We start from the raw sequence: 25,295 nt of genomic DNA, 5'->3' as shown, positions 1-25,295 counted from the left end.
CACCTGGTGTACCCTACCAAAGCCAATGTCTGCTCTTCCTTCCATGTGTTCACTACTAAGAAAGGATTGCACATAATTTGATATCATCAGCTGTTTGAAGACAATCTTTGTATTTGTTGTAATTTCCTTGAAATATATATCAAAGGGGCAGCTAGGTGGCACAGTGGATAGAGCACCAATCCTGAAGTCAGAAGGCCCTGAGTTCAAATTTGGCCTCAGACACTTAACCAGGCCTAGCTGTTTGAGCCTGGGTAAATCACTTAACCTCAATTGCCTCAGGCAAAAAGAAAGAAAGAAAGAAAGAAATATATGTAAAAAACAGCATTTATGAATATTATTTGATTCAAAATGGAATATAGCTTTTTCCATAATGAGACTTTTACTTTCAGAGAGCCCAAAATACCATGATTCTAGCCATTTTCCTACCCTCCTTATCAATTAATTTATGTTGTACATTCTCTTAATCTACTGGTTTGGGAAAACTGGATCATTTCTCTTGAAAAGAGAAGTGTCCCTGAACTTTTTTTAACTGTCATATCTAGAAGTTGGGCAGAAATCAGTGAAATGCATTTTCACATATAATTTGTGTTGTACGTATTGTATTTGACCAAAATCAAATATCTCTTCATCAGACACGCAAAGAACCCATTTTTGAACTGTGTTGCACTGTCATAGGCCCTTCATACTGGATGTGCTTTTTTTCTAGGTCTTTTCGCCCGTAGCCTTTTTCATGACAACAAATTTTTATTTCACTAGAGCATAGAATAATACTTTTAGGACTGGAAAAGATCTTAGATATCTTAAGTTTTTTAAAGATGAGGAAACAGGTTCAGGAAGGTCAAGATTACTTGCCCAACTTTACACAGGTAGCAGGAGACAGGACTGAGATCAAACCGAGCTCATCTGACTCCAAATAAATTGCTGTTTTTATTCTACCATGTTTTTGAAATCTGACTTATCCTAATTTATGTTAATTATAGATTGATACTCAATTTGATTTGGTCAGATAGCAGTTACCTAACATTTTAGGGAAAGGATAAGGAAAATGAGCAGTATGTCTTGGTAAGATCTTTGTTCAGACTCATATCTGCCTATGAATAACAGAGTGACTGGGCACAAGTGCTTTTAACCTCTTGGCACCCCAGTAGTCCCTAAGAAACAGAGGAATAGCACCACTTGCCAAGCCTTTATTTCTAAAATGTGAGATTAATGAGGCAGTTAGTAAAGCATTTTGAAATGCTTGGGAGAAAGGTGCTGTGTAAATACAAAGTATTGTTGTTTATGAATGATGGATGATGCTTCATAATGTGCTAGCAAATGTGCTGCAGTTTGCAGTCCTTTGTAAAAATAATCAAGTCTTAATGATTTGAGACCTCACTGCTGCTCTCTACTACTAAATATTTGCAGAGAAATGGGGTGAGACTGCTTGTTTTATGAGAGTTATTGCACATACAGATTAGCAAAGTGAGAATTAGTGAGGTTCTGTTTCATCTAACAGCAGTAATGGTGTTCTGCTGCAGAAAGGAGGACATAATTATGAGCTGTACTATTACTCATTCCTGCCAGTCTTTGTATGCTTATGTCAGTGATGTGGATAGAATCTCATTGTTAAATACATTTGATTGGCCCAGTTCCCCTCCATTTCCCTTTGGAGCCAGAGCCATATGTTGCTAAACTTACTCTAAATATGATTTATGATAAGTATGAGTGTTACTAATTTTGATTTTTTTTAATGTATTTTGAATCTTCTTTTTGTACAGCAAAATAACATTTTGGTCATGTATACTTATTGTGTATCTAATTTATATTTTAATATATTTAACATCTACTGGTCATCCTGCCATCTAGGGGAGGGGTGGGGGGGGTAAGAGGTGAAAAATTGGAACAAGAGGTTTGACAATTGTTAATGCTGTAAAGTTACCCATGCATATATCCTGTAAATAAAAGGCTATTAAAAAAAAATGTATTTTGAATCTTGGTTGGAGGTAGGAAAATTAGAGGGTAGAGGCGAAGAATTATCATAGTTATTAAGGTAAAAATTGGAGAAAACTCATACTACATTTCCCAGCAAAATTATAATAGTTTAGTTTTATTAAAGTGTTCTAATGCTAATTAGATACTTCATAAATCTAATGAAGGAAAAATTATTTTCTCTGTAGTTATCATATAGATCCTTGCATATTCTCTACAAAAATTTATCTTCAGAATGGGTTACCCTTTTACCAACCTTTTTGTGACAAAGTAAATGAGTTCAGGTTTTAACATTTCTTTTAATTCAAGTAATGCTTTTTCTTTCCATACTATTGTTCTTTTTTTACATCAGAATTTCCATAGGATTATAGATTTAATCTGGAAAGGATTTTGGAGAGCATTCAGTCCAGTGTTTCTCCTTCCTCCCCAACCATTCCACTTTCCAAATTTTATAAATGAGGGAACTAAGATTTTGAGGTCAATTAATTTGACCATATACATACAGATAATAAGTGTTTTAAGTGGGATTTGAATAGTTTCTGATTCTAACACCAGTATGATATCCAAATATGTTCTGCTATCTTTCTTATATTATCTTCCCAGTTATACATTATCACCTAAAGTACAGCTACAAGTTGAACGCATTTTTTATATAAGCTAAATTTGGGTTTAAAATATATGTAAAAGTACTTTGCAAATATTAACGTGCTATGTAAATGTTACTTCTTTTCTTTCTTGACTTTGACTATTTTTCTGTTTGTCTTTTTCTTGACATTATTCCTTCTTTAAAATAATTTTCTTTCTGACTTACAGGATTATTTCCAGAATGCTCTCTAAAAACTTCTCATAAACCAGAGTGTGAATGGCATCAGCATTTAGGGAGATCAGAGTCCTTCTTAAAGAGACAGATTCTGTGACACAGCTAGAGAGAAAAAAGGTTTCTCTTAAGCATGGAGGGTAGCCAGTGCAAAAAAAAACCCACAAAAATATGAGTTAAAATGTGAGGAAAAGAAAGTAGCAGATGGGTTGGATCTTAAGAGTGTGGGAATGGGGGTAATGGCCGATGAGGCCAAAGAGATAAGTTGAGACTAGCTTATATAGGATTTTACAAATGAAATAGGAAAAGTATTTTCTTAGCAAGCCGCTGGAGTTTGATGTGTCCAATTTATATCCATTTTGGAGTATAGTGGATAATAAATGCTCTGTGTTGACATGTTTTGCCATTTCTTCTTAATTGTATTCCTCTAATATAATAGAAGGCCTTTTAATTGCGATACTTTTCTTTAGCCTAGGGAATATCTACACTAAACTATTTGTAAGCCAATTTTTTTGTAAGTTCAAAATGTTAGTGTCTTTCTAATAGGAGTGAGCAATAAGAAAAGTTTTAATGGGAGGTTAAAACATCCAGTCTGGAGTGTCATCAGCCAAACTTTGGTACTTATTTTGTTTGAAGTTCTTTGAATTCTCCAAGTTCTTGGAAGCAAGCATGAGATATCTCATATTTAGATATCAACTCCAAAGTCAAGTATACTCTTTTTATTATCACCAGTAGTTTATTCCATTAGTCTTGGATTTTTGCCAGATTATTTTCACTCTAGAATACTGCTACAGGTTAATTCTGCATTTGTTTTAAGGAGTGGAGAGAGGAAGGGGAATAGGTGTTCAATGTATGTATCTCCCCAGAACTCTGTAATCTTGAAATATGTAACTAATGAGACTGGAAGTACATTTAGAGAATAAATGCCAGGGGAAAAATGCAAAAGAATTAAATAGAAATTTGGGGCAAAAAACCAAACTTGTATTTAGAAATTTCCTTATACACACCACTCATTTTTCAAAGAACAGCAGCTAAGAATTGGTTTTCTAAGGTCTCTATTAAAAGAAAAAGTATGTTTCCTTTATATCAGTTTTCCCTGCCCAACATTTTTTCATAATAATATAGTTAATAAATGATAATCAAAATTTCATGAAATAGTTGTTTATTCTCAGAGAAAGAAAAGCCTTTCGCATTTTGGTGAAGAGAAGCCTTCAGGAAAGCCTTTACTACTTAACCCAATCAGAAAACAGTTGCCGTGTCAGCCTAGTAGTAATTGAATCATAAGGGGAAAGATAGTAAGAAAAGAACAACTAATAACTAATTACTTTTCCCCCTCCCCCTAGATCTCTGAGTGTTTATTATTTAATTCTCCTTGTGGGGAGGCTGCCAAACCCATTGGGGAAAGGCAAGAGTTGTATAGTAAATTTTTACTGGTTTAAGGGACCCCATTCAGATACCTCCAAATAATCCTCTTCAAACTCCTATAAATATTCTCTGAACAGAGCTGGTCTGCCTTACCTTATCTATTAGGTAGAAATTTAAGCTTCTGAAGTGGGGAAGTTGTGGGGACAGAGAAGTTGATTTTACTTTATAAAGTATCTTGTCTCATTTCTGTGTAAAAACCTAATTTAAGCTCACAGAATCTAAATTTGAGTTATTAAATACTGGACCAATTAGCAATACTCCTGAGTAAAGTCCAAACCAGAATGAAATAGAATTGGGAAATATCTTAGAAAATAAATAAAATTATAAAAGACTTACTTATACGAAATTTATTGTCTTAAAAATATATTTGGTTTACAATTATACATATATTTATATATAAAATTTATATTATATGATATAAAATATATTCATATATACTTTATACAAAAATAGATTTATTAATAAAAAAATAAAGTTAACAAAATTTTCTAAGTTAGTATGCATCCAACAGGTATTTTTATATATAGTTTGGTGCCCCTAACTCCCTTTATATACCCCTTGTCTAAATGTTAACGACTTAAGAATGTATCTCATAGCTATATAAATGCCTCCTAACAGCTGTCCTGTATTATTTTCCCTAATGCCCCATTTTCCCAGAATTAATTAATAATGTTAGACAGGATATGGCTATGTTTGCTGTTGCTGATAATGTTCCTGTTATCGTTTCACAAATGAAATATATCCCCAAAGGGAGCCTAAAGAATTAGGAATGCCTTTTGGACTTCATTATAAGAGTACCACTGGGTATCCATTGTAACTTTACAGTTATAATGATAAAATCCTAATTTGGGGGTAGTATTTTAAGTGAAATGTAATCTACCTCACCTTCAGTTGTTTATTGGTCTTTTTGCCACTCTATCTCTGCATTAATCAATAAACTTAATAGTAAACATTAATGTTAATTGTCTATGAACTTTGTTGATTGAGCTAGTAATGCTAGATGGCTTTGGTGAGCCCCTTTCAAGTCATAGTTTGTAGTTATGATGAGAGATGAAAAATATTCTTTTTTTTACTTTAGATGACCCGACTTGTCAATAATTCGTATAGTTTTACCCTTCTGCATTGGGGGTTTGTAGCCATTGCATAGTTGGAAACCCTTTATATTTGTTAATTAGATTTCAAATTCCATTTTACAATGGGAAAATCACATTTCAAAAAGAAATTGTTAAATGAAAGATGTCTTTACAGTTTTAAACTGTTGCTGACATCTTTACAGTCATGTTGACAAACATTTATTAAAGGCATGGTACATGAAAGATACCATTAAATTGCATGGTGGAAATAAATATGACACAGACCTTATTTGTAAGGAGCTTACAACCTACTACCAAAATAATTTTTCCAAAAGGAAAGGAAATAGGGAAAGTAGTGTTCTCATATTGAAACATATGGAATATTCTTATAATATTGAGAATTAATTTCCATATCAATGAAAATTGCCCTTTGCTGTCTGGCTGCAGCCTGCTTTTATCTTATGCTTTTCCCATTTGTGTATTCTTTTAAAGATAATCTCATTATCTGTTTGTCAGTCTTGATGCATTATATAAATGCTAGCTGTATTATTTATCAAGGCAATTTGATGGCACAATGGATAAAGTGTGACCCCAGGCAAGTTACTTAACACCCTGTCTGTCTCAAGTTTCTTCATCTGTAAAGTGAACTAGAGAAGGAAATGGCAAACTACTCCATTATTATATTTGCTAAAAAAAAAAAAAAAAATTTCCAAATCAAGTCACAAAGAGTTGGTTGCAATGACTGAGTAACAACAAAAGTAGGATTTGATTTTTCTGAAAATAATCAGCATAGGTGTAGTCTCCTCCATGAAGGAGCCAATCCAATTACTCTCTCCCTTCTCAAGTTACCTTGTTTTTTCTCTGTATCTGTATATATAAAGAATGCACAAAAATTCTAGAGGGCATAGAATTTGTGTAGATATTTAATGTTTATTGAATTGAATAAAATTGAATTATTCATCCATTAGGAAGTTTGCTTTATAATCAGTTAAGTAATAAGTTCACACATAAAATAACTACCAAGTTAGGTGGGGGGTGGACAGAATAATAATATAGTAATAATAGTCCAAGGAGATCTCTAGTTAAAGGATCCCATAAAATTTCCTGAGGTAGGAGATTAAGGATCTTTTCTTTACAGATGTTAATGGACAAGTTTTTGGGGGAAGAACAACCATGTTAGGTGTTAGGAAATTGTTATCCAGTCAATAAACATTGACCTTTTTATGTTCCTGATATTGTGCTAAGCCTGGGGGAATTCAAAGAAAGATTAGTTCATTTGAGGCTCACGTTCTAATGGGAGAGATGACTTATGCTTTTAATTGTTTAAAGATAATAGTAGTGAAATTCTTGCCTATAATAACTATCCTGTGTTCTTGCTGTTTCCAAATCCTGACCACCCAATAAGCATATGGCACAGTATGAGAAATATTTGGCCAAATCCTCTCAAGTCTGTTTCCTCATTCATCAGATAGGAATAATAATACTTGTATATTACTTTATAGGATTGTTGGGAGGAATGCAGTTTTAAAATATAAAGAGGTATAGAAAAGGAACTATGATAGGGTATAGGAAGTATAAAATTGAAAGGAGAGATTACTTTCCCCAACCAGTTTATAATATATTTTCTGTTGACACTAAAAATATTTAGTAACACAAGATCTTGGCTAAGAATCCAGACAAATTAAAGTAAAATGGATCAAACTGGACTAAGTGAAGGAAATAGTCATTGAATACATTTCTATGTCCTGCTTCCTTCTAGACCTATGTAGTTAAATGATGTCACTATTATTTAATCTATCTATATGTAACCATTTGTCACTTGAAAACACCAGGAAATTTTTTTTATCCTCAGAACACTCAGTTATGTCCCTTCTCCACATTAATTGAACTTTTCCTCTCTTTTTATTTAAGTAAAAGCTGGTGGAATGAGAATTGTGCAGAAACACCCTCATAGTGGAGATGCCAAAGAAGACAGAGATAAGGATGATCAAGAATGGGAAAGCACCAGGTGAGAATTTTTATGACCTGTAAGCATTTCATAGATAGCTTCTATCTGGTTAAATATTAATTCTTGTTCTTTCTTAAGTCCAAGACCATAGATAACACTTGCTGTTTATGAAGAAGAGGGACTTTCTAAAGTGTATTTTTTCTTTCCTAATCAGTCATGTGTAAAATTTTTGTTCCCAATAATTCAAGAAAACAGCAGACGCTCTCAAATATTCTTATGGATATTAATTTTCCTTTCACCCAGCCTAGTCTCCAGCCCTTCCATTTCACCAAGTTATACTAGTCTTACCTCTTTGAGAGCTATTCTTCATGGTTTTAATCTCTGGAATAGTTGAGCCAGAGAAGAAAAGGTTAAAATAAGGGGTTTCCTTAACTACGATATCTCCTAAGTGATTCTAGTGGCTATGAAAACTATTATTGTTTAGCAACTCGGGTTTATTACCCAGTTTATTTTATTTTATTTTTACAGAAAGCATACTTGAAAGAGAAAGAACTTAGGAGTTGCCTATTAAGTTTGAAAACGTGATGGGTCTGCATATTTTTCTTAATTTTAAACTTTGAGATCATTAATGTGAAAGTATTATAAAGTCTTCTTTTGTAGGGTTTCATGAGTATTGTAGCAGATATCAAATTTCAGAAAACTGCTTCAGAACATGAAGTCAGTGTCCACTTTGCTAAACAATTTTCCCTAATGAAATAAACTCTAGCCAGAATTGGAAACACTGCATTTTCATAAGACTGGTTAAGTACAATAAAATATTTTACCAGTAAAAGATCTTGGAATGTTACTAAGCAAATTGCATTTTGGTGTCATTTTAAGTAGAATAATTTACGTATGTTTGTGGGACTGATAATTTATTGGCATGCTTAAAAAAACCAGCAATCCACTTATTTTCTTGTTGATTTTTTTAATGAGAAATAAAAGGTTTATATAAGGTAAACAATTTAAATAGTCCAGTGGATGAAAAATTGCTAGGAGAGAATGGAATATCCCAATTCTAACAACATCTATATACTGAGTTGAATCAGACTTTTATTTCAATGAATCTGTTATCTCATCAGTGTGGCTACTCTTATCAACAATTCAGATCACAGCCCATCTACAACTTCCTATTTTTTATGATTTTTTTTTATTTTTGTCTTCTCAGGTCCTTCACAGATATACCTGAGCTTTTGGAAATCTTTCTAGATTTCTTAGCAATATAAGGGGAGCCAGGCTGTCCAGGAACCTTAATCAGGGGATTAATCTGATCAAATAAGCACCATATACAGAGCAGGTTTACAAACTGTAGGAGCTTAAAGTGTAGAATAAGATTCTAGGACAAATGGTTTTGGGGAATAAGGGGATGGATTACTCAAACAACCCCTTTCATGATCTGTTTTGGCCCAGATTTTGTATTGGGATAGCTTAAAATCCACCCCACCAGTCATTATATAAAGTCGTCACTATAAACTTTTCATACTTCTCAAGACTTAAATCCCACTTCCCTCATTCTAACCTCTTGGATTTTTAGTAGAAGGCCTTCCCTCTTTGAAGATAAAAGCCATCTATGTTGACTTTACTCATTGACATTTATTCTCCATTTCAGATATCTCTGTCACCTTTATTCACACTCTCCTTCTAGTTAAATCTTCAAATCTATTTCTTTCTGTGTTCTTTAGGACTTGACTTTTATCATACTCTAGTTTGAGTTTTCTTTTCTTAAACCTTTAATCTCTCTGTATCCTTTGGCTCTTTCTCTGCAAATGAAATAGTTACAAAAACTTTCAACATAGCTACCCTAAATCACGGTTTAATTTTTTCTTCTTTTTATTGCTGAATTTCTACCCACTAAAAGAGCTATACACTCTTTCTCACCACTAATTCAGGTATTAATCATCTTTTTAACGTCTGCCCCAAATTCTACTGTATCGATTTTCCCCCAAGGTTTCCATTTATCTAAACTACTTTTTAATAATCATTTTGTTAAAATTTTATTTCTTCTCCTGTCTATAGAATTCAGCACTGTTGATCTTAATGAAGTAGAATGTTGATGAGTTCTTTGTCATGGACCCCCTGGACAGTCTGGTGAAGCCTGTTGTCTTCTTAGAAGAATGTTTTTAAGTGCAAAGGATTACAAAAGAAATTGATTGTGTTGAAATTTTTTTCGTTTAGTCATTTTTAGTCATGTCCAGCTTTGAATGACCCCATTTGGCAAAAGATACCAAAGTGGTTTGCCAGTCTCTTCTACTTCTTTAGAGGAAGAAACTGAAACAAATAGGATTAAGTGACTTGCCCAGGGTCATATAGCCAGTGAGTGTCTGAACATGACTTTCCTGATTCCAAACTCAGTGCTCTAAACTGTGCCACCTAGTTGCCAAGGTGTCTTGAAATACAGTTATCAGAATAAAACAAAATTTCATGGATCCCAAGAGAAGAAACCTCAAAACAAAATAAATTATTTTAAATGGCTCACATTCAAAGAATCCTTTTTCTCCCCATACGTAACATTTTTTCAGAAAGGCATAATCTCTCTCCATAATCATGATATGGATGGCTTTTGATTTTCTTAGTGCAACATATCATGGTGCTGGGCTTGATAAAGAACAGAGGATTTAAATATCAGTTCTATAAGTCCAATATTTTTCCATTTATAAATGTTAATTTAGATTAGAAAATTTAGATCGGTTCTTTACAGTTCCACAGACTATACTTGTAATGTTTAGGCTTTGTCTGTACCATCCTTCTTCTAGTCACAGCATCTTATTTATAATTCCACTGCAAAGTATAGTAGGGAAGTGCATTATCAGTCAGTGACCAAGAGGAAATAGTGTCTTAAGAGTGAGCCTTTTAGGCTGCTACAGAACAAGACTTAGTTAAACTGTTGTTGGCTTTGCTATTTGCCTTCATTTTAGGGACTCCTGCAGAATACAGAGCTCTCCTATTTCAGAAAAGGTGAATATCTATTCCTGCACATTTTTTTCCTCCAAGGAAAAAGGAACCACAGAATGACTAATTAATAACACAAAGTTAATGAATTTCAGAAATGGGAATCTGGGAAATCTCAAGGTACCAATGCGTTACTTGGACCAACCTTATACTTAAAGTCATCCTTTTCTGTTAGTCAAAGACACTTGGCATATGCTTTGGAGATCTCTATGAGGTGGGCATAACAAATAGTGATAAGAAATATTTATCTCAAGAATTAAATGGTCTTTGATTAAAAAAAATAATAATAATACGTCTTTCCTGACTTCAGTCAAGAGGGTTGTATTGTTTGCATCTGAAAAGTGCTATAAAAATTTGGAATCAACTGCCTTAAACTGATGATATTTAGCATGTCTGCTTTTCATTCTTTAAGTTCAGAATGCTACATAAGAATCATTCTTATGAAAATACAGAGAAAGTCTTTTTGCATTTCTTTGCAGATTTTTGGGTTTTTTTTCCCTAAAAACAAAAACAAAAAATGTCTGTACTTGAGGTTTTGATTGACAATTGCAACCATTTGCAATTGCTCTGTACTATAGCACACTTATGAAGATGAACAGGTTTAATTACCACTGGGATTATGAATTCTAGAGAGTAGAATCAATCATTTTCAAAATCGTTTGTTATCACAGAAACTGTCATAGGTGGGCTGTTTAAACTTTATTTTAAAAATCATTTACATTAAGGGCACATAATCCTAGGATTCATACAATGCAAAGTTGACTTATGTTTGGAGTTAAAAGTTTTAAGCACCATCAACATCTGACTTTTTTCTTTAAGCTTTACTAGACTTTTAACTCAGCAGTAGCAGCAGTATGTTCTATTATTGGATATACTTTATGGTAATGTGAACTAGAAGCCTGAAAAACTGAAGCGACATTTAAATGGAAGTTGGTATATAAACAGTGATTTTAGTAGTGCTCTTGGTTATAGTTTATTCTGAAAACAAAACAAAATAAAACCAAATACTAATTTTAACATAACTATGACAGTAAGTACTGACAAATCAGTTTGGTCTTAGTTTGTATGCCCAGAAGTTTTATTTTGAAGCTATTGACTATGTTATTATCCATTTCATTAAACCGTGTTGTGGTGCAATGTTAGTTGCACCATCAGACTATAGTCATCATCCTGTCTACCAGGGAACATGGGAACATAGGTACTGAATCAGGAGCCATTAGCCTTTTTAATAAACTTTTTTTCCCCAATTACATGTAAAGACAATTTTAAACATTAATTTTTTAAAATAAAATTTTGAGTTCCAAATTTTCTTTCTATCCCTACCCTTCCCCCTTTCCTAACACAGATAAGCAGTTTTATATAGGTTATATGTGTACAGTTTTGTGTCTTGGTCTTTTAAAAGGCATATGTCCTTTGTATTTGGTAGCTTGGAAGTTTAGCAGTTAATTTCCCAGGGACTCTTACTTCCGATATTCAGGAGGAAGGGGTAGTAGCATCTTGACGACATGCAGAAGCTCCTGAGATTAGAGATTCCTGTATCAGGTAGTCCTTTGTCATGTGCTGAAGGTCTGTATTTAGTTGTACTATGAACTTCAGAGAGCTTTTTTCCAGTGGTTCAGTTTCCTCTCTTTATAAAGGGACATAATTCTTGCTATCTGCTTACCTTCAGAAAAATACTATACACGTTCATTCAGTAAGCATTTCTTAGACATCTGCTCCATCCCAGGCACAAAAAGATAAAAATGAACATCCTTCCTCTCAGGAACTTTATATTCTATATTCATGTAACTATGAAAGAATATACAAAATAAATATAAGGTAATTGAAGGGATGAGTGAGGGGCTGCAGTCAGTAAAGGCATCTTTTAGGATAAGGTGTTAGAGCCAAACTCTAAAGGAAATGAGAGGTTCCAAGAGGCAGAAGTGAGAAAGAAGTAGAATTTAGGAATGAGGGACATCCAAGGGATCAGGGTAGGTGTCCCAACCACAAGGCCAATTTGACTGAACTCTCTAGAGGATAAGGGGATTCATGTATTTTAATAAAGCTCAAAAGGAAAGTGGTATCAGAGGAGTTCCTGGACCTACAATCACAAAAGCTGAATTCATATCCCATCTTGGCCATCGAAGAAGGAGCTGAAGTCAGTTCCATCTGTGATTTGGCCAGAGCAGAGCACAGCCACACTCCAAACTCTCTTGATTCTGTATGTTATGGAGTTGCTTTGCTTGGCAGCCACATCACACTGTTGGCTTGTTTTTAGCTTAATGTTCCATTTTGTGTCTTTTTCAGATGAACTGTTCTCTAGTTATGTCTTGACTTATGAAGTTGATTTTTTAAACTTAGAGGCTTGAAATTCAATAAGGATAAATATAATCTTATTAGGTTTGGACTAGTTTTTTAGCCAGTTAAAATATTTTCTAATCTTGACTGCTATCCAACATGTTAGCTAGCATTTTGTTATCTACAAAATGGGCAAGCATGCTACCTGTATTTTTAAGTTATAGATAAAAATGCAGAATAGCAGAGATCTCTGGGGCATCCCTAAAGAGTCTGTAAGCTGACATTACATTTAGACAGCTATGGGACTTATAACTCCCAAGTAGACTTGGGAGACAGGAAGTCCCAAGTTCAACTCCTGCTGCAGAGATTTACTAGCTGTGTGACCCTGGGCACATCTTTCATCCTCAGTAAAATGTAGGATAGTAATCTGTAAAATGAGGACAGTAATAGCAGCTACTTCACAAGATTGTAGTTGAAGATCAACTAAGATATTAAGTGTTACATATTTGGCAACCTTAATACATTATATCAATACTCCTAACACTTCTTGACTGTAATTCTTCATAACCTATCTAATTGTGCTGTCGTAAAATAATAATAATAATTTGGCTTATAGATCTAGAACAACAGCATAAAAGTTTTTGTCAGATACTTTACTAAAATGTAGATAAATTATATTTATAGTTCACCCCTGATCTATTCATCTATTCTATTTGGGGGGAGGGTTATTTTGTAATGAGCTTCTTGTGGAAAAACTGCTTTTAACAATGCAGATTGTTAATTCATTTGATTTCTAATATTGGTGATTAAGAGGCTGGGTGACTTGCCTATGATCATACAACTAGCATACTGGAAGCAAGACTTAAACTCGGATCATTCTGACTTCTAGATGAGGTAGCCGTGTGTTGAATGAGGAAGACCCCAGTTCACATTTGGCCTCAGACTATTAGCTATGTTATCCTGGACAAGTCATTTAACTTGTTTGCCTAACTTTCCTCATCTATAAAATGAGCTGAAGAAGGAAGATGCAAACTACTTTATATCTTGCCAAGAAAAGAGATCACAAAGAGTTGGACACAACAAATGTCTGAACAGCAAAGAGGGAATAATAATTTCCCACCTCAAAAAAATGCTAGGAGAATCAAATGAAATCCTAACTGTAAAACTGCACAATGCCTGGCAAGCATAAATGCTCATTCTCTTTCTTCCATGCTGCCTTCTGTTATATTCTTCTCTATTATCAGCTTCTTTCTCCCATCTTCTAGATTATCTTTTAAAAATGTTAGGTGGGAAGAAAAAAAAAAAAGGAAATTAGGATACCTTAAGCATTAGCATAGGTCTCTTTAGAAAGCTGCATCTTTACCTCCTTAACGGATCACAGACTTAGATCCAGAAGAGATCTCAGTGGGCATCTGGTCTAATCCCTGTCTTGAGGAGAGATTTGAACTCAGATCATCTGACTCCAGAGGAAATTGCCTTTCCACTATACCATGGTGCCTCCTCCATGTTACCTGCATATAATTACAGATTTGTGAAATCTCATTTTCTAAAGTTTCTTACACAAAATTCTAATATCTTTTCCTGGGAAACTATTGCCCATTTTCATGTCCATCGTCAAAGAAGGTGTCATGCGAATTTTTAAAAATACAAATAAGGCAATTCTGGAAATAGAATTGTCTCTTTTTCTGTAGAATTTCAGTCTTGAAACTTTCACATTCCTATTGACTGGATTCTGTAGAATTTTAGTCCCTGGAACAGAAAGAGGAAAAGAGATGGATTTGAAGGAAAAAAGATTAAACCTTTGCCTTTAGGAAACTTATTATCCACAGAGATTTTGATACATAAACATACAAAAGAAGGTAGTGTTTTTTACTAGTCAGGGCTCAGATAACTACAGAGCATTAGAATATCAACAGTGCCATATGAAGATTATAAGAGACTTGGATGGAGGTCAGGTAAATTGGAAAAGGCTGGTCTGTTTGTCTTCAGTAAATTATTTCCTTCGGAATGCAGACTGTGTGTGTGTGTGTGTGTGTGTACATACATATACATAAATGTGTACTTAGAAGCCTTATAAGGGAGCAGTCTGTATTTTTTATTTCATGTAACTGACTTCACTTTAAAAATGACTTAATGGTTTTTGTCTTTTCTGGAGAGCTCTTTCCCCTTTCCAACTGAACTCCTTTCTCAATAAAGAGTTAAGAACCATTAATATTTCACAATGACCTCATCTGACAATGTATACAACATTCTTGCCTTAATACCCTCTTCTCTGATATAAGGAGCACATTTTACTAATTGCTCTATTGGTCATTCATTGCTTTTTCACTTATTCAGAGTTCACTTTCTTTGGTGTTCTCATTTAGACTGTGTGTGTATGTGTGCATGCGTGCACACATGCACATGTCATTTTCTTTTGATTATTTGGGAATTGTATTCCCATGATTTTTATTCACAGAATAATCTTCTATTATGTTCACATACCATATTTTTTTCTTTTTTTTTTTTTTTGGTAGTTTTCCCAATCAGTCAAATTACCACTTCTTTTTCAGTAACAGAAACATATGTTATAACTAGGTAGCAAAGCTCACCAGAGTTCACTGATGCTCACAGAAAATTTTAGATTGGTAATAATTATCCCAGTCATTGACCAGACAAGTGTACTTGAAAAAATAAGGTGCTGCCTTAGTGGAATTAATGAGACAATGGTTCTCTAGTTCACATATACACTTAGTACTTAGTATGGTGATGTAATGGTTCTCTAAGTTCACAATAATCAGTATGTTGTAATGATGTAATTACAATAAGGTACATAAGGTCTAACAAGGACTGGAAGATATACATTGAATTTTTGACCAGCCTCGTAGTGGCTCTCATGCCTCCTCCACTAAGATCAAGACTGGGCCAGAATAAAGAATCTAGACTCTATTCCCAACTATCCTCATGGTGATTATTCTGCTGAGACTAAGACTGGTCCCAAGGCTCTCTAGAAAGCTGCCTGGACATTATAAATTTTGATTATATAACGTTAAAAAGGGTTTTTTTTACAAACAAAACTAATGCAGACAAGATTAAAAGGGAAGCAATAAACTGGGAAAACATTTTTACATCCAAAGAATCTGATAAAGGCCTCATTTCTAAAATATATAGAGAATTGACTCAAATTTGTAATAGTTCAAGCTATTCTCCAATTGATGAACATCCACTCAGTTTCCAGTTTCTTACCAATACAAAAAGGACTGCCACAAACATTTTTGCACATTTGGGTCCCTTGCCCTCTTTTAAGATCTCTTTGGGATATAATCCGAGTAGAAATACTGCTGGATCAAAGGGTATGCACAGTTTGATAACTTTTTGAGTATAGTTCCAAATTGCTCTCCACAATGGTTGGATCCATTCACAGTTCCGCCAGCAATGTATCAGTGCCCCAGTTTTCCCACAGCCCCTCCAACAGTCATCTTTTTCTGTCTTCTTAGCCAATCCGACAGGTGTATAGTGATATCTCAGAGCTGTCTTAGGCATTTCTCTTATCAGTAGTGATTTGGAGCACCTTTTCATGTAGCTACAAATAGTTTCAATTTCTTCATCTGAAAATTGTTCATGTCCTTTGACCATTTATCAATTGGAGAATGACTTGAACTATTATAAATTTGAGTCAGGAATAGAGTCTAGATTCTTTATTCTGGCCCAGTCTTGATCTTAGTGGAGGAGGTATGAGAGCTACCACGAGGCTGGTCAAAGATAGAATGTCTGTCTTCCAGTCCTTGTTGGCCCTTATACACCTTATTGTAATTACATCATTACAGGATACTGATTTTTGTGAACTTAGAGAACCATTACATTACCATACTAAGTACTAAGTATATATGTGAACGAGAGAACCATTGTCTTATTAATTCCACTGAGTTAATACCTTTCTCCAGAGTTCTGCCCTCTACAGATAATCTATCAGAGCTGACACTTTTTCATTCTTAGTGTATCTGTGAATATGTAAATATTTATTGCAAAGCTTATTTTGTGTATCTTGGAAATATCAGTATTATAATAAAACTATCATTTGGAAAAAAATTTTGCCAAATTGACAGAGGGATATAAGTATAATATATTCAATATATACACTCTGATACTCTCAGCTGTCTTAGTCAAAGTGTGAGCTTTTTAGTATCAGTGTAAATTTGTACTGTATCTGTAGATTGTCCTGATTTCTATTGTCTCTGGACAAAGACTTGAAATCTGGCAGGTAGTAAATCAAAGCATACCCACAGGGTGATAGAGCATATGGGCATCCATATGTCAAAAGTGCCTGGCTGGACTCTTTTTAATTCAAGGGGTGAGAAAGAAAGTGGTTAAAGCCCCTTAGCTTTCCAAGGATGTCTGTTACCATTAGATAATAGGCTTTGATACTATATTTGTAGTACATCTGTTCTTCATTTCAAATTAGTGGAGGAACCAAGTGTGATTTATTAGCTCCTGAGATTCTTCCCTTCCCCCCCCCCCCCCAAAAAAAAAAAAAAAATTTTTCACACTCTCATTCATAGGTAAAACTTTTTTTTTTTTTTTTTTTAGTGGATATGGAGATAATAGAAAATAGCACTCTCTTTATTGTTTTTTCTCCTATGGAGATTTTCCAGAACATCTATTAAGCTTTTGATCGCTGATGACTTGTTTTTTTTGTGGTATTCTTTAAGCAATTCCATTATCTTTTGAAATTATTTTTTTCATTTAAATAAAGCACACCCAATGAATTTAAATCAACAAATCATCTATTTAATATTATACAACAGTGATGTTTAATTGAACGAGTATATAACTAAAGAAATATCTCTATTTGTTCTTTGTTCCCACTGGGATATGTTATTTCTGGGTATTTTTTTTAAATTATGTAAAAACAAAAGGCAAAAAAAAAAGGTACTTTAACACCTTTTTTCCCTCCAAATTAATTTCTTGTATCTTAGTACTTCATAAATACCTTTTGATTGACCTATTTCTTGAGTAACAAATTCTTCCTTAAGAGGGGATAAGTTCTGTCTCTGGACTTAATGAATTATTATTTTCCAGTGACTGAAAAAGCATGTGTGATTAGTGAGAGACTCACAGAATAATAGAATATTAGAAATAGAATGGCGCTTACTAATCAACATAGCACCTGAGGGCACTCACGAATTCATTTGTGGGTCTCCTAGACAAATTTATCCCAGATTCAGAATACTCAATTTTGTGGCATAAATCTTTTCAAAACCATAAGTCATACATTTCTCCAGAGAATATAATCTGTTCAAACCTAAGATAATTAGTGAAATAACATAATTTAAAAAAAAAAAAAAACCAGTCATAGTTAAAGAATTTCATCACAATCCTAGGTAACACTTTTTTCCACAAATACACGTGCCTTCAGAAGAGAGGATACAGATACACAGGTAATACATGGAAGAGCAATAGTCTGTGTAGCCAGACTATAAGGAGAGGAAGATATCTCCCAACACATTAAGGTCACTAATGACTACTGATATCATTTACTTTTGCTTTAACTGGGCCTCCACCCTAATGAATTTAACAAATGCAATCTGTATTAAGTGCACATAGCCACAACTTAATATGTAGCTGATGTGTACTCTTTGCAGGCTATGGAGTAGGTAACATGTTACTGCCTGCCTATATCACTGGTTAGTGGTCTTATGGCCACTGATGGGGGTGCTATTGCAAGGTCATATAACTTCTTTCAGGTTTCAGAAAAGCTGGAATTCTGCTAACTTCTTGGTCACTAAAAGCAGCGACTTTGTCACAAGCCTCATTTTGACTTGGATTTAGAAATTCCTTTGTCCATCAAACTGTGTATTTCTATCAGTGCCTTATTCTTTTAATACTTTAGAAAGTAGAATAGGACAGATATAATCATGATAATTCCAGGACAGTCCAAATACTCTGGGTTTGTCAGTGTTATTTTGTGTACTGTTTACATTTAGGTAAATCTAAACTTCTCTTAGCAGTCAAATTGTATGTAAGTGTAATTTTTAGAAAACTGATTTCAATTTAAAAACAGTACAGAAATTGAACAATGAATGAGGAATTATTTTCCTAATTCAATATGCAATAGAACTATACTTAATTGTACAGAAAACCTTTTTTCTGTTTTAAAAAAAAATTTTTTTAATTCTCCCTAGGGAGCAAAATTGGAAATAAACCATTCAGTAAACAGTAATAAATACTCACAAAATCATAGAACGTTAGAATTTGAAAGACCTTAGCAAACATCTAGTACCAACTTTTACAGGAAAGGAACAAGTCTAGAGAAATGTAATGACTCGACCAAATTTGCTAATAACTCACCTAATGAAATTTCAGGTAGAATACTTATCAGTTAACTTCAAATTCTCTTTCTAAGTTCAACTCATTTCCATTTATCTTTTTTTTTTTTTTTTTTTTTTTTTTTTCTGTTTTTTGGCTGAGGCAATTGGGGTTAAGTGACTTGCCCAGGGTCACACATGTAGTAAGTGTTAAGTATCTGAGGCCAGATTTGAATGACTTGCCCAGGGTCACACATGTAGTAAGTATTAAGTGTCTGAGGCCAGATTTGAACTCAGGTCCTCCTGAGTTAAGGACTGATGCTCTATCCACTGTACCACCTACCCCTCCCACCCCCCCCCCCCCCCCCCCCCCCCCCCCATTTATCTTTTAATTACTTCTTTTTTGTGTGTTCATATTCTCAGTGCCTAGCTTTGAGCTTGCCTGGTAGTAGTCATTTATTAAGAGAGAAATTTCTTGAGAGCAAGGTAGTGTTTTACTTTACTGTTTGCTCTTTTACTGCACTTAGATCAGCCTGTAGGTAAAATGGAGGAAGGCCTTACTACTTCTAAAAATTACTACCACATAAACAATTTTATTGCAAAAATTAATTTAAAAGGAGAAACATTGTACTTAAATTATATGAAAGTAGGAAATGTAGGTCATCATTAACACTTAGTTTATCTGATGTTTGGTTGTGATGCTGTTGTACAGGGTTCTTCCCTCTTTTAAAAAAAAAATCCTTTTTGCTCTCTAAAAATTGAACAAAATGTTAGTATAAATAACTTCAGATTCAGATTTTGGAGTTGTAAATGCTTCCTGTCTCTATAAGAGTGGTGTTTTTGTTTTTGCTTTTTTACATTAAGTTTTTCTAGACCAAAACTGAACATTTTTTCCCCAGCAAACTTTGACCTATTGTGGAAGGATATCATTCATCCTTTTGAATTTACAACCACAATGTCTTTTAATTGGTCCTTGGAGAAGAACTAGTTTAGTAGATGAAATCATTGCTACTATAAAAAAGAGATTTACAGCCATTTGTAGACTCTTTAATAGCCAAATAAATCTTGTCCACCTGGCATCTTCTTGCAGGAAGGTTTTATCCAATCTTTAGCAAGGAGTAAGATAGAATTCCTGACAAGACCAGCTAAAAATTCTACTTAGTGATTTTTAAAATTAATTAGATACTTTTAGTAAACCTAGGTGACACTTTTCCACTAGTTTAAGAAAAGCCCCAGTTTCCATTTAATATGAAAAACTATGTGATTTTTTTTTTCCCCTGCACAAACTGCCAGATACAGAATCAATTCTATAAAGCAACTGTTAAAAAGGGTCTCTGTACTCTTCTATAATAGTCACTGCCTCTTTGTAGCCCTTTATCTCTCAGCTCTTCAGAGGCATATCCATTCATATCTAGAAACTGTAGACGGAAAAAATTGAGATATGGCCTAGAAGAAGGGGAGGAAGTGTGGAGACAGTGTTGATTGTTCAGGACTTTCATACATGGTTTTTCTATAATTTTGCATTTTCTTTTAAGCACTGGATTTAAAACTGGAGAAACCTATAACCTAAGTACAAAGACAAGATGTAAGCTTAGAAATTACAACTAATAAATAAATGTTCCGGAGGTAGCTAGGAGTAAACAGAAAACTTGAAATTAAAGGAAGCAGGAATAGTGTTGCAAACCTATGATTCATTGCTGCTAAATTTGTGGTGATTTTAATTGTTGGGGGAAATGTGTCTTAAATGGAGGAAGGGATGGGTGGTGCAGAATGAGCTGAACACCAGATTCTGCTGAAGAATTTGTTTTCTTAGTGCCAAAGATTTTAGAGGAGATTACAGGGCAAATAAATGTAAAATTTTTTTCATTTGTGACAAGGCTGAGTCAGCTAATGGCATATTTTTTATTTTAAAATGTTATAGGGAAAAGTGTCAAATTTTAACCAGGAAAGGCATGAGAAGAAGTTAAGGAAAACGGAATTAATGTAAACTTTTAAAAACAATCTAAGTTTTTTAACTCAGGTGGCTGAGTTTGCCATCATTGGATGAAAAACTGGTTATAAATCTTAAGAGAAGCTGCCAAGATATGGCAGTGGGATGTCTGACTTGTTCTTCTCCCTATGAGTCATTTGTGAATCAGTTGCCCTTAGGATATTATAGAACTAAGGGGGGGAAAAAGACATTTTCAGGCACCACTTATGAAAAATAAGGCAATGAGATTCCAACTATTCTTAAGGTTTTAAAAAAAAAAATTCACCACCTATGGCAAATTTTATAAGAACTAAAGCTGAAAACTCCACGAAGTCCACATATCTTTCTTTTGGGTACATATGATTTCCCACTTAGCCTACTGTGATTTTCATGTCTTATGTGAAATATTCTTGCTTTTCTGAGACTAACATTATCTAAAAGAAAGAGCTCTAGGTTCTAGTTGGTTTTATGACCGACTAGGATAACCATAACACCAGAAGGATCTTAGAAATCTTCAGTACCTTATTTGTCAAATGGGAATAATAAAAACATCTACTTCAGAATTGAGAATCAAATGAGATAACTATATATAATACTTTTGCAAAACAAAGCGTTTTTACTTTTATTGCTATTATTATTATTGTTATATTCCCGTATCTTCATTTTATAGAGAGAGTAATTAAGCTCCAAAAGTTAGACGTGATTATTCAAGATCATAGAGGTTGTAAGTAAGACGACAGGATTTGAGCCTACTAGCTATATGCTGGCTTAAATTCCACTTGTCAATGCTTCCTAATTGGCATGACCTTGGGAAAGTCCTTTAACCTAAGTCTCAATTGCCTTGTCTATGCTGTGGAGATAGTAATATCCTAATAATAATAACAACCTACCTTCCTACCTATTCATAGGGTTGTTTTGATAATAAAATATGACAATATATGTAAAAGCATTTTGGGAAAAAAGCTATAGACATCAAAGAATTAGTAATATTCATTATTATGTATTTATTTGTCATTTGGTATCTTATATGTTACCAATTCTGTGGGGAATAGAAAAGCTGAATTAAGGGGGTTCTCGCCATTAAAAATTTTAAGCATACAGCTCATTACCCAATGGGTCTGCATACCTCTGTTGTTTGAAGTAGTTCTTAGATATGTTTTATATAAATCATTTTAGGCTTTATTGACTTGGAATATTTTTTTACAAGACAGTTAGAATTAAATGACTCGCCTGGAATCACAGATAGGAAGTGTTAAGTGTCTGAGGCTGCATTAGTACTCCTGACTCACGGACTAGTGCTGTAGGCTTCATTGGGCTTTCGTTTGCTGTATTCTTGAAACTTTTTAACTTTCTGGGATTTTTAACTTGAAATTATTATACTTTGCCATTCTTGAGATGGTGAGAAAGAGAGAAGGGACTTTCTACTCTATATGATTCATTTAAACATATTTTATTTGTGTATTTTTTTATGCATCGTTGTATATTGAGCAAATCTTGTTGGTTTATTCTTGATAATATTTTATGATTTTGTTGTTTAGTCATTTTCCAGTCATGTATGATTCTTCTTTTCCCCATTTGAGGTTTTCTTGGCAAAAATACTGGAGTGGTTTGTCATTTTCTTTTCCAGCTTCTTTTACAGAAGAGGAAACTAAGGCAAACAGGAGTAAGTGACTTGTCCACATTGACACAGATTTGAATTCAGAAAGATGACTTCCTGACTCCAGGTCTGATGCTTTATGTACCATACCATTTAACTGTTCTATTTTGTGGTACACAGGAAATATATACACCATTTGTGTTTTGGTTTTTGCCATAGTGATTCTTTAAATAGACACCAGCAATTGGAGTCTTGTTAATAGTCACCCTTAGGAAACTATGAGAGATTTGTCTCATTTTTATGCTATCCTTAGGAGTCAACATTAAAAATGTCATAATTCAGCATCGTAATGAGGATGCCTATAATGGGATATAATGAAATATACTACCAACTTCAATTTTGGGTCTTTAATGAAAGGGGATGTAGTTTTATAAGTTTATTCTCTGCTCATCCCAAAGCTGTCCAGCATTTGTCAGTGTATAATACCATGAATTTAGGTAAGATAGCAGTCTTAAACGCCTAAGAAATAATTTCTATTTTGTTTTCTGAATAAACTTTCTTAATTTATCAGCTTTGTTATTTCCCTCCCATCAATTTTCCAAAGATACTTAAGGAATATGCTTAACAAGAAACATGGCACGTTGGGAAAGCATGCTCAATTTGGAGTCCAGATTAAGTTCTACTTCCAGGGTGAACCTTCCAGTGGGAGTTACTTAACCTTTCTAGGCCTCAGTTCCTCCTTTATACATCGAGAAACTTGAATGACTCCTCATGTCCCTTCTAGCTTTAAATCTATGATCTTCTCATCTAGAGAGGCAAAAAACAGGCATGCCATGAAAGAGGCCATAGATGAATAAGGCTCTCAGAAGAAGCATCTCCACAGTGAGGAATCTAAACTCCTGCTGATCTTAATTATGAAGTCAGAGAAGTTAAGTGAATAAAAAGACAGCACAGTCTAAGAAAAAGATCACTGGATTGGAGGTCAGAAAACAGTAGTTTTTTGTTTTGTCTCTGCCAGCTAATTATGTGGACTTTGAGCAAATTATTTACCTTTTTGTGCCCAAGTTTCTCTCCTGCCCCCTAGTGTCCCCCCTCATCCTGCCCTGCCCCCCCATGTTATGAAATTGAGGGGATTGAACTTTAATGAACTTGATCTCTCATATCCCTTCAAACCCTAGAATTTATGATTTCCACATTCTGATAATTGTATAAAAATTAAGGTTTTCCTTTTTTTTTTTCTTTAAAGGATGGAAATTTGTTGATAATTGGGGTTTCTTAAAAAGAAAGTTGCTTTTCCTCATAGAAGAGATTTGTATAGGACAACAAGGAAGAGTCTTTGTATATGTCTTCCTTACCTTCTATTTCTTTGGCACTGATGTGTCATCAAGAAGCAGGGGTTTAAAAATGGCCACCATTCTATTGGCAGCAACTTGGCTGCAGCAGTGGCTATAAGCTTAGTGATATGTAAAAAAAATTTTTGTTTTGTTTTGTTGGTGTTTCAAACATCAAATGTCTTTACTGCATAGCTTCAGTGATTAAATTCAGTCACATGAACACTTTTCCAACTGCAGCCCTTAAGGAATGGTAGGAAATAGCAATTGGGGGGGAGGGGGGAAGGGAGTGGAGAACAGTATAAAGGGTTTTTACACTAGGAAGGTGATACTCCATGCTAGATGCTAGGTATTCTTCATAGGGCACTGACCTTTCTCCCTAAAGAGTTTTCATGTGGGTTGTTATAAAACAAACAAATATGTTTCTTTAGCACAGTCTTGGGCACGTCATAACCTGCTTGTTTCATGTGGACTAGTTGCCTGATCTCCATAGTCAAGGATTAACAACATTTTTTTTCTGATATGAAGAGTGCCCTCCAAAAAAACAATCTCTTATCCCTACCCATTCTCTAATCTGGTTTGTCTAAAACAAATTTCCTGAAAAGTTTGAGTGTAAATAGAAATTTCCTAAATCAAAGCTAATTTTTTCTGCAGACTTAAGTGTAATTTGAGTGACTATTTGCCTTTTTTTTTTTTTTCTTTTTAATTAGTCTTCCTTTAGCTGGAGTGGGGGAAGGCTTCAGACACTTAACACTTCTAAGTTTCTCTGTCCTCTCTGCTCTCCCCAACTCCCCTTGGCTGTCTCTGTCAAATGGTTAATGATCTGTAAAGAAACATTGAAATACATTAGGAGAGCTATTTCCTAGAGGAACTACTGGGAGGGTTATCAGACTTTCTAAAATTGGGGCACAGCAGTATGTAAAGTGGGGAAATATTGAACAGTTGGCTTGAGGTAGAGGAGAGCAGCAGAAAAAGTGAGAATACATGTTTATACTTAAAGACTGTGCAGAAGAGGAGCAATGTGTGTGTTTGCTAAAACTGAGCAGGCTGTATTATCCAGGGGCTGACTGCCTGTCAGGTCTAATTTGAGATCATCAAATTAATTGTTACACATGACACACTGACATGTAAGATAAGTGATAAATACCACTGTAGGCTTTTCCCTGTTAAAATTCCCTAGTTAGTTTACATGGCAGAAGGGAAGAATGAACAGAACATGACAGCCAGTCGTGGTTCATTCAATTGTAAAATAGAAATGGTCCTGTTTTTCCCAGTGACCTTGATCACCTGCATTTTTGAGGAATCACTATCCTTTCTTTTCCTCTCATGTTCTATTAGTATTTATTGGTGACATTTATCAGTTAACAAACATTTATTAAGTACCTGTTCTTTGCAAAACATTATAGTGATTTCTCCACAGGTTTCTTACATTCAAGGTATTTACATTTTACATACACTCTGCAGTGGGGAGGAGGTTTCCATACCCTGAATTTTCCAACACAGGTGAAAAGTACATGTCTGTACGTGTGTGTATATACATGTTGCCTTGTATGCATGTACATACATATATATATACACACGTGTGTGTATGCACACACAGATATTATCGCATAGA

At 34.2% G+C, this 25,295-nt stretch overlaps 1 protein-coding gene across 2 annotated transcripts in view; it reads left to right on the top strand.

Moving 5' to 3' along the window:
• Positions 1-25,295, top strand: part of DAP (death associated protein) — a 65,426-nt gene that overhangs the window by 6,023 nt on the left and 34,108 nt on the right. For both annotated transcript variants that reach the window (XM_031946130.1, XM_031946129.1), the window contains exon 2: positions 7,198-7,294. In XM_031946130.1, the coding sequence (XP_031801990.1) occupies positions 7,198-7,294 (97 nt within the window). The remainder of the gene's footprint in view (positions 1-7,197; positions 7,295-25,295) is intronic.

This window comes from Sarcophilus harrisii, chromosome 1, assembly GCF_902635505.1.
Source record: "Sarcophilus harrisii chromosome 1, mSarHar1.11, whole genome shotgun sequence".
NCBI lineage: Eukaryota > Metazoa > Chordata > Mammalia > Dasyuromorphia > Dasyuridae > Sarcophilus > Sarcophilus harrisii.
This window is presented reverse-complemented; position numbering and strand designations above follow the sequence as displayed.